At 26.0% G+C, this 17563-nt stretch overlaps 1 protein-coding gene across 1 annotated transcript in view; it reads right to left on the reverse strand.

Moving 5' to 3' along the window:
* LOC117175371 (dynein heavy chain 10, axonemal) overlaps positions 1-17563 on the reverse strand; it is a 122463-nt gene that overhangs the window by 78005 nt on the left and 26895 nt on the right. Inside the window, exons 10-15 of the mRNA XM_033365080.1 lie at positions 12344-12500; positions 9512-9775; positions 8980-9170; positions 4849-5444; positions 4474-4767; positions 2180-2317 (exon numbers count right to left, since the gene is read on the reverse strand). Of these exons, the coding sequence (XP_033220971.1) occupies positions 2180-2317; positions 4474-4767; positions 4849-5444; positions 8980-9170; positions 9512-9775; positions 12344-12500 (1640 nt within the window). The remainder of the gene's footprint in view (positions 1-2179; positions 2318-4473; positions 4768-4848; positions 5445-8979; positions 9171-9511; positions 9776-12343; positions 12501-17563) is intronic.

Consider the following 17563-nt stretch of genomic DNA (forward strand, 5'->3'; position numbering starts at 1 on the left):
AGTTGCATTTTTATCAAAAAGAAGACATTTTTCTTCAAACAGATGGATTTTTAATTAAATAAAAACCAAAAAATTTCAAATATAGTTAAATTTTCACCCAGAAAATATTTCAGTTCTTTTTCAGCACCCAAATATTATATTTAAACAGTAGCATTTTCAACCAAAAATTATGACGTAAGGATGTACACTACGTACAACCAATGTCAAAAGTTGCCTATCTTTAAAATGATTGATAAAATCAACAAAAAAAGATCTATTATGAATTTCTATAAATGCCAATGGAGGCTTCTAAGCACACTTCAGAAAAAAATAATTTAGGTTACAAGTTTTTATTTAACAGTATATATTTAAAGGCTTAGTTTTTCCTTTCTCTTTAGGAAAAAGTTACAATTTTTATTTAATTCTAATGATCAAGGTCTCATTTTATTCTTCGAAGGATTCTCTAAATTTATATTCGGGGTGATTTTATTTTTAAAAAACAAGAAATAATACAGTTATTATTGTTATAAACAATTATAGTTTAAATTTTAATTAACAACACCCAAATATAATTGTAGAGAACCCTTCAAAGAATAAAATGAGGCCTTGATCATTGGGATTAAATAAAAATTGGTAACGTTTCCCTAAAGAGAAAGGAAAAAATAAGCCTTTAATTAAATACTGTTAAATAAACAAGTTTAACCTTCATTATTTTTTTCTAAAGTGTGCTTAGAAGTCTTTATCAAAATTTAAAGAAATTAATAATAGACATTTTTTTGTCCATTTTATAAATCATTTTAAAGATAGGTAACTTTTGAAATTGATTGTACGTGGTGTACATCCTTAACAAAATTGTTGAATTTTCAACCAATGAAATTTCTCCTTAGACAGATGAATTGAAAAAAAAACGTAAACAAAATAATTAAATTTTTATTCAAAGAAGATTTTAATTCACTTTCTAACGCCCAAATAAAAATTGTAAGCAATTTGCATCTAAAATGGATGTCTTTTTAAGAAAGTTCTTAAATTTTCAACTGAATAGTAAAATTTATAACTAAAAGGATAATCTGCAGAAAAAATCATTGAAATTCGAAATTCTCATATTAAAAATGATGAAACTTCAACTCTTTTCTAATCAAATTTTCCAATTTTTAAAATTCAATCCAAAAGTGTACAATTTGGAACGCTTCCAATTAGAAAGGATGCCAGTTTGAAAACTCGTATTTAAACGATTTTCCGCTAGAGGATAACTAGGTTAGCCGCGAGGCTTGAGGTGTTAGGAATTATAGAAATGCGAAACTTATAGGGTTCGAACCCGCGGAGAATAAAAATTTTCATAGCGTGAGATTATATGTGTTAAACAATGTAAAACCAATACTATTGTTATTTTTATTAAACTACCCATTGTATCCTCTACTATAGGATTAGTTCTATAAAATATAATGAAATTTTGTTCCGTGTACCAAAAAGTTCAATTCATAATTGAGCCCCTGGATGCAATAACTCGCTGAGCACTCGAAAACGCGTAAAAGTATTGTCTGCGCGGTGACATTACGAGTCAAAATCAAAAGTCCGAATTTGGAAAAATGAAATGAACAGCCATTTTTCAACTTATCAATTTTTTTTTTTTTGAGTTCTGTTCAGGAAGGTCTAGCGTTTAATACAGTATCAAAAATATATCAAAAATTAATATTAATTGAATGTTTTTTTAATCCGAATGAAAAACTTCCTCGATACATTTCAAACACGAACGTCGAAAAACATGGTTTTTCATTCGGATTAAAAAAACATTCAATTAATATTAACTTTTGATATATTTTTGATACTATATTCAACGCTAGACCTTCCTGAACAGAACTCAAAAAAAAATTTTGATAAGTTGAAAAATGGCTGTTCAGCGGCGATTTAAGTTTTGAAAAACATGGATTTTTCGATTCAAAAATCATCAGTTTTTCATTTTTAAAAAGCTATCGAGCAGTATTTTTCATTTTTCCAAATTCGGACTTTTGATTTTGACTCGTATTGTCACCGCGCAGACAATACTTTTACGCGTTTTCGAGCGCTCAGCGAGTTATTGCATCCAGGGGCTCAATTTCAAAATTGTGTTTATGTGGGTTAGCTTTTTTGTAACTGTCCAGTAATGGTCGATTTGCCTTATTATTATAGGATTGTTTTCTCTGAAAGTTAAATACTGTTATACCAAAACTTAATTTCGACATAAATCGATCGCTTCTTCTTAATGATTCTGTTGTTGATGAATGAGTATTAGTGAGAATACTGCGATCTTTGACCCTCGATTTTTTCCTCTTAATAGAAATTTGCGTTTTCATGTCACCTCCTAAACGAAAACTTAATTGACTACACTGTTAAAAATGTTTGGAATTCTATCAAACTTCTGCAATACAAGCGTAAGATAAAATTACAGAATTAATGGAATTCACGGAATTCCCCAGATTTAAGGAATTTCCGGAATTGATGATATTCAAGGAATTCACGGAATTCATAAAATTCACGGAAATAGCAGAATTCATAGAATTCAAGGAATTTATAGAAATCAGGGAATTGATGAAATTAAAGCAATTCGTAAAATAAAAGAAATTTGTCGAATTCAAGGAATTGGTTAAAATGACGGAATTCATGGAAACCACAGAGTTAATGGATTTCACGGAATTTATGTTATGAATGGAATTCATGGAAATGATGGAATTCATGGAATTCAAGTAATGCACGGAGTTGGCTGTAATCACAGAATTAAAGAATTCACGGAACTCGAGGAATTAAATGAATTCAAGGAATGCAGTCAATTCACGGTATTTGTAGAATTCAAGTAGTTCGGGGAATTCCATAAATTCTATATATTTCGCGAATTCCGTAATTTCACTGAATTTCATAAACTCATTGAATTCCATGAATTTCATAAATTTCATTATTTTAACGAATTCCATGAATTACACGAATTTGATGAATTCCGTGAATTCCTTAAATTCCGGGAGTTCTGTGAATTCAATAAATGACGCGAATTTCGCAAATTGTTTAAATTCCATAAGAAATAAATTCCGTGAATTCGTTGAATTCCGTAAATGCAATGATTCACGTGAATTCTTTGATCTCTTTGAATTTTTTGAATTCCGTGAATTCATTGAATTCTTAAATTCTGTGATTCTGAGAATCCAATTAATTACGTGAATTCCGGAAATTATTTGAATTTCGTAAATTCCATAAATTCCGTGAATTCTCTTAAATTCAATTAATTACGTGAATTCGACGAATTGCGTGAATTTCGTGAATTCTATCAATTCCGTGAATTTGCGTGTATTCTATAAATTCCTTGAATTCCACGAATTGCATTAATTCTATGCATTGCAATAATTCTACGAATTTCCTGGATTCTATAAATTCTTTTAAGTCTACCATTTCCGTGAATTTCGTCATTTTCGTGAATTCCGTAAACTCCATAAATTCCATGAATTCCTTAAATTCGTTGAATTCCTTAAATTCAATAAATTACGTGAATTTCGCAAATTGCTCAAATTCGCGAATTCCATAAATTTCGTGAATTCGAAAATTCCATGAATTCCTTAAATTCGAAGAATTCCGTAAATTCCTTAAATTTGTTGAATTCCATGAATTCGGTGAATTTCCTAAATTCTATGAATTCCGTAAAATCTTTGAATGCGGCAAATTATATGAATTCCATAAATCTAGGTAATTCTTTGAATCTCCTAAATTCCTTGTATTACGTGCATATCGTTGATTTCTCGAATTTCGTAAATTCGTAGAATTTTGTGAATTCCATGAAATCCGTGAATTCCGGTAGTTATATGAATTCTGAATTTCTGCAAATACCAAAAATTCCTTGAATTCCATAAATAATTCCATAAATAATTACAATTTTTTTTTTTAATTTTTCGCTTCAACAGGTGTCAAGATATCCAGCCGCAAGTATGGTACAGAAGTGTTACTGTCTATTGGACTTGAAATATAAAATTCCAATACATGTGAGGTACCATACCAATGCCACTATTTGGAAACTACATTTTTAATTCCTTTGAATTTTAAATCATTGAATTTTTAAAATTCTATTTGGAAAATATTTCCTTTTTTATATTTTGAACTTGTCCTATTTTGTGAATCTATTTTGAAAATTTTTGAATTTTCAAATAAAAATGACCAACTTTCAACGAAAAATAGAATAGTTAATTTTTAAAGTGACTGATTTCCAGTCGATATTAATGAATGATTTCCAGTCAATAGAAGTGACTGATTTCCAGTCAATGACAGTGACTGATTTCCAGTAAATAAAAGCGACTGATTTCCAGTCGATATTAGTAACTGATTTCCATTGAATAGAAGTGTCTGATTTCCAGTCAATAAAAGTGACTGATTTCCAGTCGATAGTAGTGACTGCAATAATTCCAATACATGTATTGGAAGTTTCCATAAGAAATTGTTAACAGTGTATATATTACATTTAACCAAGGAGATGAAACTTACTTTGTTCTTGATCACCAGAAATGATCTTGAGTACACTATTTTTCATGGATGCTGCAACTACATTTTGTGCCTTGTCCATCCAAGCCTTGAACTTCGCCTCTTCAAAGCTCTTCATCTGCTTCGCTAATTCCATGTATTGACTAAATGCGAAACTTTTCAAGTCAGAATTTTTCAATTCTTCGACATTTTGAAAGAGCAAAACGGGATCTTTTAGGCGGTGGAACAACTGCCTTTCCCAGAAGATCGCACCAGCAACTGGTGGATGATATGTTAGGAGAGGAGGGTTTCTCTTATCTGAAAATGATTGTAAAATATATTGATGAAAAATTCAATAAAGTCCATCATTTTCAAATCATTTTCAATGAATGTTATCACCTTGATTAAATAAGCCTTCAACAATGCCAATTTCTTTACTAAACTGTTGCATAATAACATCAAATTTCCCAGACAACTGATCCTGGATAGCATCTCTGGTTTTCATGTTCCTAAATTTCAGCAATGTGCTCAGTGCCTCCTCTGCACTTATAAGCACCATAAAACATTCATCAATGAAGACCTTTGCTTCATTTTCTAAGGAAACCACTTCGGTATTAAACCAATTCATCGTTGCCTCCCAATTCTCTCTATTGAACTCAGAAAAAATATTAAAATCAGATTCCTGAATAGGAATGATGAGTCTGCCAACTCTTTTCACAATTGCGTCGATCTGAGCTGGATCGTTGATGATAGACTTCAATTCAGCTCCAAAAATATTGTAGAAATCCTGCAGGACACTTGCGATAACATTTAAATCTTTGCACACATTCGATATGTATTGTGTGTCCTTGAAAAGGCGTCGCTGATCGAATTCCCAACGCATTCCTTTTCCTGAAACTTCAATACTTCGTCTAGTGTCTAAGTAAGCTGATTTCCATTTTCTCATCATCTTGTGTGCAGCTTCAGTTTTTTTAAGAACTTCCTCTAAAGGTTTTCTGAACATTGAGATTAAGAGTTAATTATATTTTAGAGACTTAACCCTTTACGGTGGATTCCGAACCACCAGAGCCCGTGTAGAAGTTAGTAGAAAAATTTGCATTGGCCTTAGATAACATATTAAATTTAGTATGAAAATTTTATGATTTCAAGTTCAAATATATTTAGTTTTAAAAAGAATCAATTTATAACAATAGTGTTGTTTTCAATCCACAAAGTCAAATGCTTTGGAAAAAAGTTGACTCTCAAATCCAAAAAGATTAATTTTCAACGAAAAGCTTAATTTTCCACTAAAAAATGTGAGTTTTAAACCAAATAGTTGCATTTTCCTAAAAAAAAATTAATTTTGCACCAAAATGTTGAAGAAAAAAAATTCAGCATAATTGTTGCATTATTAACCAATTAGTTGAATGTTTAAGCCAGATTGATGATTTTTTTAGAAGGCAGTTGAATTTTTAGCCAAGGAAGGTAAATTTTCCATCAAGAACTTTTTCACCAACAAAGTTGAATTTTTAACCAAAAAAGTTGAATTTTTAACAAACTAGTTGAATTGTCAACTAAATACTGAAATTTTCAACAAAATATTTAAGTGTTCAACAGCAAATAGGTACATATTCAACATAATAGAGATGAATTTTAAACCAAATTATTAAATTTTGCAATAAAAAGGATAAAATTTATACCAAAAGAGATGAATTTTGAATCCGAAAAGACGAATTTTCAACAAAATAATTAAACTTTCGACGAAAAACATTTTTGTATCAAGAGGAAAGGATTTTTCAACAAAAGCGTTGAATTTAAAAAAAAAAAAGACGAATGTTCTACATAATTGTGGAATTTTCAAAAAAAGAAATTAATTTTTATCCTAACAGTTAACGTTTTAACTAGAAATGATTACTTTTCAACCAAAATTAAATTAGTACATTTTAATTTCAAAAAATTAATTTTTTACCAAACAAATAAACAGTTTTCAACAAAATAATTCAATTTTCTTAAAAGAGATTAATCTTCAACTGACAAAATCAATTTGAAACAAAGAAGATAAACTTTTAACCATTAGTTTAATTTTTAACCAAAAAGAATTATTTCCAATCAAAAATTTAATTTTTCACAAAATAGTTTATATTTAACACAATAGTTGAATTTTAACACAAAAAGAAGAATTTTTTAGAAGGCAGTTAAATTTGCAATAAAGAAAGAAAAATTTTCAACAAAATAGTTGAGTTTTCGAGAAAATAGATTAGTTTTCAATCAAATAGTGAAATTTTCAAACCAAGTATATGAAATTTAAGCCACACAGTGGAATTTTCAACCCACAAAAAAGTAGCCTCTAACAAATAGTTTAATTTTAAAATAAAAAAGGTAAATTTTCAACCATAAATGGTATAGTTGAATTTGCAGTTAAATTAATTAATTTTGACACAAGAAAACAACAGCAAATTTTCAAAAAAATAAATAAATTTTCAAGTGAAGAGATAAGTCCCCAATTAAAATAATCAATGAAACAAAGAATGATCAACAAAAAGTTCAATCACAAAAGACAAATTTTTTGAATCCTCGAGCAAAACAGATTAATTTTCGACAACAAAAATTTTACGAAAAGAGATTGATTTATAAAACAAGCCAAATTTTCAACAAAAGTGTTGAATTTTTTGACAAAACAGATTTTTCAGTCGGAAGAAAAAAACTTGCAACAACAGTGTGAATTTTTGATAAAAAGACGACTTTTTTACAAGTTAGTTGAATTTTCAATCAAAAAGTTTATTTTTATCGAAATAGTTGAATTTTCGACTTGAACCGATCACTATTGAACTAACTATGGAATAGTTAATTTTTTATATAACAAAAGTTAGTTTTTAAATAAAAAAAAGAATTTTCTGCAATGAACAGGAATTTTGAGCAAAATATACCAATTTACAACAAAATAATTTAATTTTTAACTAAAAACGATCAGTTTAAAAAAATGAATTTTTATTCAAAAAAATGTTTAACCAAAAATTATAATATTCAAGAAAATAGTTAGATCTGCATCTAATAAAATGAATTTTTTACAAAGTGGTTGAACTTTAAACTTGAGAGTTGAATTTTTTTCAAAACAAAATTTTTTTAAATGAAATAATTAAAATTTCTACCAAATGGTAGAATTTTGAACAAAAGAGATAAATTTTTAAACCGGAAATACAAATTTTTAACAAAACAGTTAAATTTTCTATCATAAAAAATGTTTCCTTCCAGAGAAATAAAAATTTCAATAAAAACGTTGTACTTAAATTAAAAAAGACAAATTATTTACGAAATAGTTGAATTTTCAAAAAAAACGTGCATTTTCACCTAAATAGTTGAAATTTAAATTACTCACGATGAATGTTTAATAGAGCATGGAATAGTTAAATTATCATATTGAAAAATAAATTTTTAACAACAACAAAATTTTCAACAGAATAGTTCATTTTTTACAAAGAGATGAATATTCAACTGATGAAATTAACTTTTAACAAAGTAGCTCAACTTAAAAAAAAGTAGAATTATTTTCTACAAAAAAATAGTAATTTTGGGGGAAATACATTAACTTTCAATAAGATAGTTGCATTTTCAAATAAAAATGATCAACTTTCAACAAAAAATAGAATATTTAATTTTTTAGTTGAAACATTTTTTTAACTAAAACAGATAGATTTTTCAACAAAAGAGTTAACAAAGAGGTGAATTTTTAACTCAAATTATAAATTTTCACTTGGAATAAGTTCAATTTTCGGTTAAAAAATAAGATTTTCTATAACATTTTTGAATTTTAAAACAAAGGAATTATTTTTTACCCTAAAGAGATGAATTATTGACAGAAAATTTCATAGTTGGTATTTTAACAAAAAAAGATTTAAAGTTTAAATAAAAAACTATTAAATTCAATAAAAAATATGAATTTTCAACATAATAGTTAAATTCTTATCCAAAGAGATGAATTTAAAACAAATCAGTACTAAGCAGGTTAATTTTAAAAAAAGAAAAATAATAGTTAAATCTACAACTTGCTAAATGAAATTTCAGCAAAGTCCTTCAATTTTGAATCCAGTAGTTGAATATTCAACTAAAAAAGATGAATTTTTAACAAAATATTTGAATTTGTAACTAAATAGTTAAATTTTCAACAAAATAATAAAATTTGAAAACAAATAGAAGTTTCAATCAAAAAAGATGAATTCTAAACTAAAAATGTAACAGTAGACTTTTCAGCTAAACAGAATGAACTTTATGAAAAATAGTTCGATTTTCTTATAAGGTTCTTCTAATTTTGTTCACATTTAAGAAATAAAAAAGAAAAAAACATTAGAAAAAGAAGTTTCTTGAAAACAGGGAGAAAAAGAGAAATTCTTTATAAAAGGGGGAAAAATGTGAATTCTAATTTTAAAATTGTAGGGATGGTTATTTATGATTATATCAAGGAACTATAAATAATAATAGAATATATACATCAATGATAATGTAATCGGATTTAAAACTGTCGTTTTTTACTGTAAATAGATTCAATCAGCTTACTTGAAAAGAGTTTTCACTGCCAGATTTTTAGTCACATTCTGAGACAATTGCCAAGAGATTTTTTCCAGGAATGGAACCATCTTATCTTCAGTGCAGTAGTACTTTGATAAGACCCATATCATCCTTATTCCATTCATCAGTGAAGGAATAGCATCCGCAATTGCTTCAAAGGAATCACTTTCGTTCATAATCTAAAAATTATCATCAATATCAGGTCAGATTAAAATCAGCTCTTAAGTTTCAAGAATGGCCGTGCGGTAACACAGACCGCACCAAATTTCTGATATATGGTGCCCTCCGCCCTGTCCTTCCTTGATGCTCCCCGTATTAGTAACCTTTAGTTTCAGTTGTGATTTCTTTGAGACAGGTAGAAAGGTGTGATCCTGTGCGGTTCGTTAGACCGCACGACCACGGTAGCGTTACAAACAGTCACAAACAGGCGCGAAAGATTAGTAATAATAAAATTTGATAAAATTGATTAATTTCTACTCATCTGGTTAAAAATTGAATCTTTTATTAAATTTATAATCACCTTAAAATACCTTAAGACAGTGAAAAGGAATTTGTTATTATCCCTTGCTTCTGTATAATATTTCAAAAGTTCGACCTGGAAGTAATCAAAAGCAGAGCCAATTGTTGAAAGACTCTGATTAAGAATAGATAATATTCTTTTGAACGTTGGAGTCTTGAGTTGCTCGACCAAAATTGATAATGCAGTTTCTTGTTCTCTCCAGTTATCATATTCAGCCATTGGACCATTTCCCTGGCGCTCTTTTTTTGCATAAGAATCTAGTATCTGGAAATTTGAATTTTATTTCTTCGAAATTTCGTCTACACTCTGAATTCGAATAAGTAAACATTTTACTGATAAAATTAATCCATCAAGCTTTGACTGAAAGATCCGTGATTTCTACTATTAAAAAAGTCATTTTTATTATATCATATTGTTAACTGAATCAATCACTTGAAATAACTGATTTTCAGTCAATAGAAGTGACTGATTTCAAATTAATAGCACTGACTGATTTCTAGTCGATATTAGTGACTGATTTCCAGTCAATAGAAGTGACTGATTTCCAGTCAATGACAGTGACTGATTTCCAGTCAATGAAAGCTACTGATTTCCAGTCAATAAAAGTGACTGATTTCCAGTCGATAGTAGTGACTAATTTCCAGTCAATAGAAGTTACTGATTTCCAGCCAATAGAAGTGACTGATTCCCAGCCAATATTAGAGACTGATTTCCAGTCAATAGTAGTGACTGATTTCCAGTCATTAGAAGTAACTGATTTTCTGCTATAGGAAATTTCTTCTAAATTAAAATGAGCAGGTAAAATTTATTAAACAATTAAATGTTAACTTTTTTGTCTGCTGGTCTAAAATAAATATTTTTTCAATATTTATTTTTATTTCTAAATTGTGAAAAAAATTGCTTTCAAGCTCCACTGGGATCCGAACCTAGGTCTTTTAGATTGCCGGTCTGATGTTTTAAATAAATCAACCTTCCAAGAAGCTTGGTTAAAAGTTCAACAACCTTGTTAGATATTTATTTTTTTTGGTTCAAGATTCTTTATTTTAGTTTAAAAATACGCTTTTTTATGTTTGTCAGACAATTTTTTCCTACTTGAAATTAAAAATATATATATTTTGTTGAAAAATGAATTTTTTGATTGCAAAAATGTAATTTGTTGAAAACTAGTCTTTTTGGTTTAGCATTGAATTATTTGGTTGCAAATTTATTTATTTTGCTAAAAATGTTTTTTTATTGAAAATCAATTTTTTTTTAATTGAAATTTTACAATTCGATTTTTGTTTGAAAATTATTATTTTTAGTTAAACAGTCAATTATTTGGTTTTTGATTCAACTATTTTGTTGTGATTGTTTTTGTTAAATTCCACTAGTTTTTATATTGAATTTTTAAAAAACTTCGTTGAGTTTAACTGCTTTTGATTCAAAATAAAAATATTTTTGGTTTAAAATATCAATAAAATTTTAAATTAAAATTAAAATCATTTTTGTTCCAATATAATAACAGCATTTTGTTGAGAATGCAACTTTTTTTGTTGAAAATCTTACTGTTTAGTTAAACTATTGCTAAAAAATTCCTCTTTATTTCTTATGAAGTTTCATCATTTTAGATGAAAATTATTATTTTCAACTGGAAATTTAAGTATTCCATATTTGATCTTAAACTTTTTTTTTGATAGGTGAAAATTAAATTAATTATTTTAAATAACATGCATTTTGTTAAAAATTTCTCTTTATTGGTAAAAAATAAATTTTGGTTGAAAATTCCTCTTTTTTTGTAGAAAATTAATTTTCTTCCAGAAAAAATTCATTTTCTTTATTGACATTTTACTAATTTGTTAATTTTTTTTAAGATTCATTATTTCATAAAAAAAATTCATCTCTATAGTTAAAAATTTCTCTTCTTCAAAACAAAAAATTTTAGTCTTGTTTGCGCAAAATTCATTTCTTTTTAAATTCATCTACTTGGTTAAAAGTTTAATTGCTTAATTAAAAAATTATTCTTTTGGCTCAAGATTTATCATTTCAGTTGAAAATTAATCCTTTTGATTGACCATTTTACTATTTTTATGAAAATTAGTTTTTTTCCTCGAGAATGAATTTTTTTATCTAAAAGCTTAAGTATTCCTTTTTTGGATAAAAACTGATCATTGTTATTGCAAATTCAACTATTTGGGTAATAATTTATCTATTTTCTTGAAAACTCGTTTTTTTGGAGAATTAATCTTCTGACGCAAAATTCAAGATTCATAATTTTAGTAAAAAATTATATTTTTTTTTTGAAAATTTATATTTTTTAGTTAAAAAATAAAATATTTTGTTCAAAAATTCCTTTTTTTGGTAGAAGGAAAGCTAGGAGTAGAAAAACGTTGGTTTTCGAAAGCCCTACAGGATTATCAGAATAAGTTTTGGAATTTTCTTTAAAAATCGAAACTTCAAATTTTGATCGCACAAAAAATAGTAAAAAATGAAAAATTCCATTTTGCGATCAATATGAATACAATAATCTGCAAATTTGCTTTTTACAACCTTTTTATGTCATCATGAATGTCATCATAAATAAATAAACTAAATTTCTGAAAAAATGCAAAAAGTACAATAAAATGTTTCATAACAAAATTGTTTTCAAGCTAAATCTGCAAATTGGCTTTTAAACTTTTTTTCTCAAGGGACACGTGATGAGAATGTGTTCGCTGAAGTCGAAGGAGTTTCAACGAAAGAGAATTCACAATCACTAAATTTCAGTTCTTTGCTTAGATGAACCTTCATCTTTCAGGTTGGGGAATATATATCTTTGCTTGAAAATTTAAGTATTTGATTTTCAGTAGGGAATACCTTCTGGATATGCTTGCCCCAAACCATAACTGTTTCTTCCAATTGTTCTATAATTTGTTTATTAGATGCCAATGCTTCATCTGTTTTTTCTGAATCCATTAATTCGGGAATTTTTGGTATTGTTAGCAAATTGTCGCCTTCGATATGTTCCAAAGTCCTGAAAGTTAAATTATTATTATAATATTATTATTATTATAGTTGTTTGAAAATTTATTATTGTTAATAACTCTCTTCTTTTAGATAAGTTCTAAAAACTGGCAGCTTTTCCTGAGCTCTTAAACTTCTTTTCCACTCTTCACTTAGTGAGGTAATAGTTAAAGCAAGTTAAGAAACATGCTTATGTAAACAAGTTATTATTGTTTATAATTTTTTTTTAAAGTAATGCTAGAAAGTTCGTTTTTTCTGAAATCCTTAGTTTTGCTTTGACTCTTCAGTTATGATTAAATAATAAGTGGATCTGAACAAGAACCATTTTTCAAATAGTATTGTATTTTTTAGGTGAATTATTTTTAGTCTTTGCTAAATGTTTAAACAAAAATTAAACAAAGAATCTAGCTTACACAAGAGACAAAAAGAAAGAATGGAATAATTAGGAGTTGATGGGAGGACTAGGTCTGGAATTGATTTGTAATTTTTTTTTTTAAATACAGCAAGAAGATTATTGCAAAGCGCAAACTAAAAATTAAAAATGGCTAAAGTTTATTTATTATTTTTTAATAACTAAAAAGACAAAGCAAAGTTAAAAATTTAAGAAAAACATTTTACTTTCTAACACTTATATAAGAGAGGATAGTTATAAAAAATAATAAATTGTGCAAGTAACTTTTTTTAATTTGCTTCAATCATTACCTTACTTAGAGAAAAGAGGACAAAAAGTTTAAAATTCCAGAAAAAACCCCACCTATCTGAGATTTATATAGATGACGGTAGTTATAAACACTAATAATATTTTTAAACAATTATTTTTGCTATATTTAATTCATTATTAAGTCACTTAAACTGAAAAATAGACAAATAGTTAAAAAATTTAAGAAAAAATCCGCAAATTTCTACCTTTAAGTTAAGAGAATGATATTAACAATAATAATAAATTTTTCGACAAATTATTTTTGTCAACTTGAATTAATTGTTAATTCACTTTAATTCAAAAGTTAATGAAAAGTAAATTTTTTTAGAAAACCCCGCAACTTTCTAGTATTAATTTAGAAGATAGCTATAAATAATAATAATTTGTTTTTAAATAATTGTTTTGACTATATTGAATTAAATATTAACTCATTCCCAGTAAAAAGTGGACAAAAAGTTTAAAATTTTAGAAAAAAACCGCTATTTCTAGCATTATTCAAAGAGAATATTTTAAATAATAATAAATTCTTTAAACAATTATGGAAGTTTTTGAATAAAAAGTTAGAAAAAGTCTTTTTCTTATGTGATTGTTAGAAAATCGTCTTTTTGGGTCAAAAATTAAATTTTTTTCGCACTACATTAATTTTTCATTACAATTCATATTTTTTGCTAATAAATCCAATCTTTTTTGTTTAAAAACTTGTCTGAAAAATTGTGCTTTTGATTTAAAATTTCATCTTTTTTAGTAAAAATATTGACTCTTTTTTGGATAAAAATGCAACTGTTTTGTTGAAAATTCAACTTTTTCCTAATAAAATTTACTTTTTGTTTTAAATTCATACTTTTGTGCATTTTGTTAATTTTTATTGAAAATGTATAGTTTGGTGTCGAAACATGAACTTAAATCGTTTCTGGATGAAAGTTCAACTTATTAACAAAAAATGTGTCGTTTTTTATTGAAAATTCCTCTGTTTTAGTACAAATTTAATCTTTCTTGCATACAAATGAATGAAACTATTTGATAGGGAATTCAACTATTTAGTTAAGAATTCATCCTTTTTGGTTAAATAACTCGTCTTTTTTAATTAAAAATTCATTTTTTCTACAGAAACTTATTTTTTGTTAAAAAATTTATATTTTGATCCTAAAAAGGCAACTGGAATCTTTTTGGATGAAAATTTAACTATTAAAAAAATTTTACTTACTTTTTGGTTGAAAATTCAACTCTTTTGTTGAAAATTCATATTTTTGTTTAAAAATTTAACTATTTTCGTAGAAAATTTGATTTTGGTTTAAAATTTATATTTTTGAGTTAAAAAGTTAATTGAAATCTTTTTTGAAGAAAATTAAAAATTTTCTTTGAAAATTTGTCTTTTTGATTTAAAAAATCACCTATTTTTAGTACAAATTTCATTTTTCCTGGATAGAAATAAAACTATTTGGTAGAGAATTCAAATATTTTGTTAAAAATTAATTCTTTTTGGTTAAAAAAACTCGTATTTTTTAAATTAACAATTCAATCTTTTTGCAAAAAGTTTTTCTTGTTAAAAAAATTATATTTAGATCCTAAAAAGGAAACTGGAATTTTTGTGGGTGAAAATTTAACTATTCAAATTTTTTTCAATAAAAATTGATCTATTTTAAATGAAATTTGACCTTCCATTTATAACATTGCAAATGTATGTTTAAAATTCAACAGTTTTTCTGAAAATTCATACTTTTGGTCGAAAATTCAACTCTTTTTTCGAAAATTCCTATTTTTGTTAAAAAATTCAGCTATTTTTTTTAGAAAATTTACTGTTTGCTTAAAATTCGTATTTTTGAGTTAAAAAGTTAATTGAAATCTTTATTGAAGAAAATTGAAAATTTTCTTTGAAAATTTGTCTTTTTGATTAAAAAATTCAACTATTTTTAGTAGAATTTTAATTTTTTTAGACAAAAATGCAAATATTTGATTGACAATTAACAATCTTGTTAAAAAGTTATACTTTTCGGTTAAAAATTTGATTATTTAGCAGAAAATGAACTTATTGGTTACAGTTCTTATTTTGGTGTTGGAAAGCGAACTGAAAGCTTGTTTTTATCAAAATTTAACTATTTTTTTAAAAGTTTTTTTTAAAATTCATCTGTCTAAGTAGACATTTCATCTTTCTTAAATAAAATGCAACCTGTTGATTGAAAATTAAACTATTTTGTTAAAAAGTCATACTTTTTAGTTGGAAATTCTACTGTTTTTTTGTTGTTGAAAGTTAAACTATTTTCTATAAAATTTACTTATTATCTGAAGTTTATATTTCGATGCTGAAAAATATACTGAAATATTTTCTGGGCGAAAGTTCAACTTTAAAAAAAAAATTTGTCGTTTTATATTAAAAATTCCTCTGTTTTAGTGCAAATTTCATCTATCTTGGAAAAAATAAAAATATTTGGTAGAAAATTCAATTATTTTGTTAAAAATTTATCCTTTTTGGTTAAAAAGTCGTCTTTTTTAAATTAAAAATTCAATTATTTGCAGAAACATATTTTTTGTTAAAAAATTTATATCATGTTCCTTAAAATTCAACTGAAATCTTTTTTGGATTAAAATTCAACTATTTTTTTGTTTATTTAAAAAAAAATCATCTATTTTAAGAGAAATTTTATCTTTTTTGGATAAACATGCAACTACTTAGTAGAGAATGTAACAAATTGATTAAAAAGTCGTCTTTTTCGTTAAAACTTTATCTTTTTGGATTGAAAATTCATTTTTTTCGTAGAAACAGAAAATTAAAGAATTATACTAAAAAATGTATATTTTTGATCAAAAAATTAATCTCTTTTAATAGAAATTTAATTTTGTTTTAAATGAAAATTTACCTTTTTGGTTAAAAATTATTATTCTTTGCTTGAGTATTATCAAACTATTTTGTTTGAAAGATTTGGTTGAATTACTTTGTTAAGAAATCATTTTTTTAAAGATTTATATTTTTGGTTTAAAATTTATCACTTTAGCTAAAATTGAACTATTTTGTTGAAAATTATTCTTTTTTTGGTTGAAAATTAAACTACTTTCGTTAAAGTTAGACTACATCATTTAAAATTTATTTTTTTGATTGAGTCTTGGGTTGAAAATTTTACTATTTAGTGGAAAAGTTTTTTTGGTTAAAATTAATTTTTTAACTGAAAAGGTAACTTCTCCATTTTTCTAAGATTGATCTTTGTAAGTTGCAAATTCTCCTTTTTTGGTAAAAAGAATAATTTTCTTGGTTTGAAATTTAATTTTTGTTGTATAAAAATGCATCAGTTTCGTGTAAAAACAATTTTTTTGCTGAAAAGTCATATTTTGGTTTGAAAATTCAATTTTTGTGGAGAAAATTCGTCTTCCGGCTTAAGCGTTTCATAATTCAGATAAATTTTTATCTATCTCCTGAGTAAAAAATCTTAATTTTTAGAAAACTCGTCATTTTGGTTTAAAATTTATTTTTTTTGTATAGATTTTTTTTCGAATAAAATATAAACTATGATACTTTTTTCTTGGGAATTTATCTTCTCAGGTTAAAAATATAACTGTTATATTAGAAATTTAATTATTTTGTTAAAAATTCAACTATTAAAAAAAATTTATACTAGAAAAGACATTTTTTATATAAAATAAATAAATAACGTTAAAAAATTTAGATTTATATATGAAACAAAGGAAATTTAAACCTACAAACTAAAAATAACGCCGAGATTTTGAACCGGGGCGGGGGGGGGGCTCGCTTTTTATTGTAAATTGTATTTTTATGTGTGTATGTATATGTGTGTATGTCTATGTGTATGTGTGTATATGCACGTGCGTATTTTTTCTGTGTGTATATGAATATGTGTGCATACTTATTCTTTATAGTCGCGACGCCTACAATGAAATTTGTTGTTAATGGTTCTTTTTTTGTCAGAAATTATACTACCTGGCTCAAAACTGAATCATTTTCTTCAAAATTCGACAATTCTGTCAACATTCATCCTTCTCGCTTAAAAATACTTTTTATTCGGTGGAAAATTCAAAATTTTGTTTTAATTAGGGGTACAAATGTATGATTGAAAACTGATCTATCTGTTTTAGTTGCTTGACATTTTCTTCTCAAGTGAAAGTCTATCTATATTGTTGAAAATTCAACTGTTTTATCGAAAATACCTGTTTTTTGCTGTGATTCGGATATGAATATTTCTTGAAAATGAGTCTTTTTGGTTTTTTTTTTTCTGGATCTACATTTTATATTTCTCCAATTCTGCACATTTGCTATTGAAATTTTCTTGACTTTCAATATATATATGTGTGTATTTATGGGTTTTCTAAGAATCTTAAACAGGACGATTTTTAACGACTCTCGGATACGACGCAGTCGCAAGTCG

The sequence above is a fragment of the Belonocnema kinseyi genome, chromosome 6 (assembly GCF_010883055.1).
Source record: "Belonocnema kinseyi isolate 2016_QV_RU_SX_M_011 chromosome 6, B_treatae_v1, whole genome shotgun sequence".
Taxonomy (NCBI): Eukaryota; Metazoa; Arthropoda; class Insecta; order Hymenoptera; family Cynipidae; genus Belonocnema; species Belonocnema kinseyi.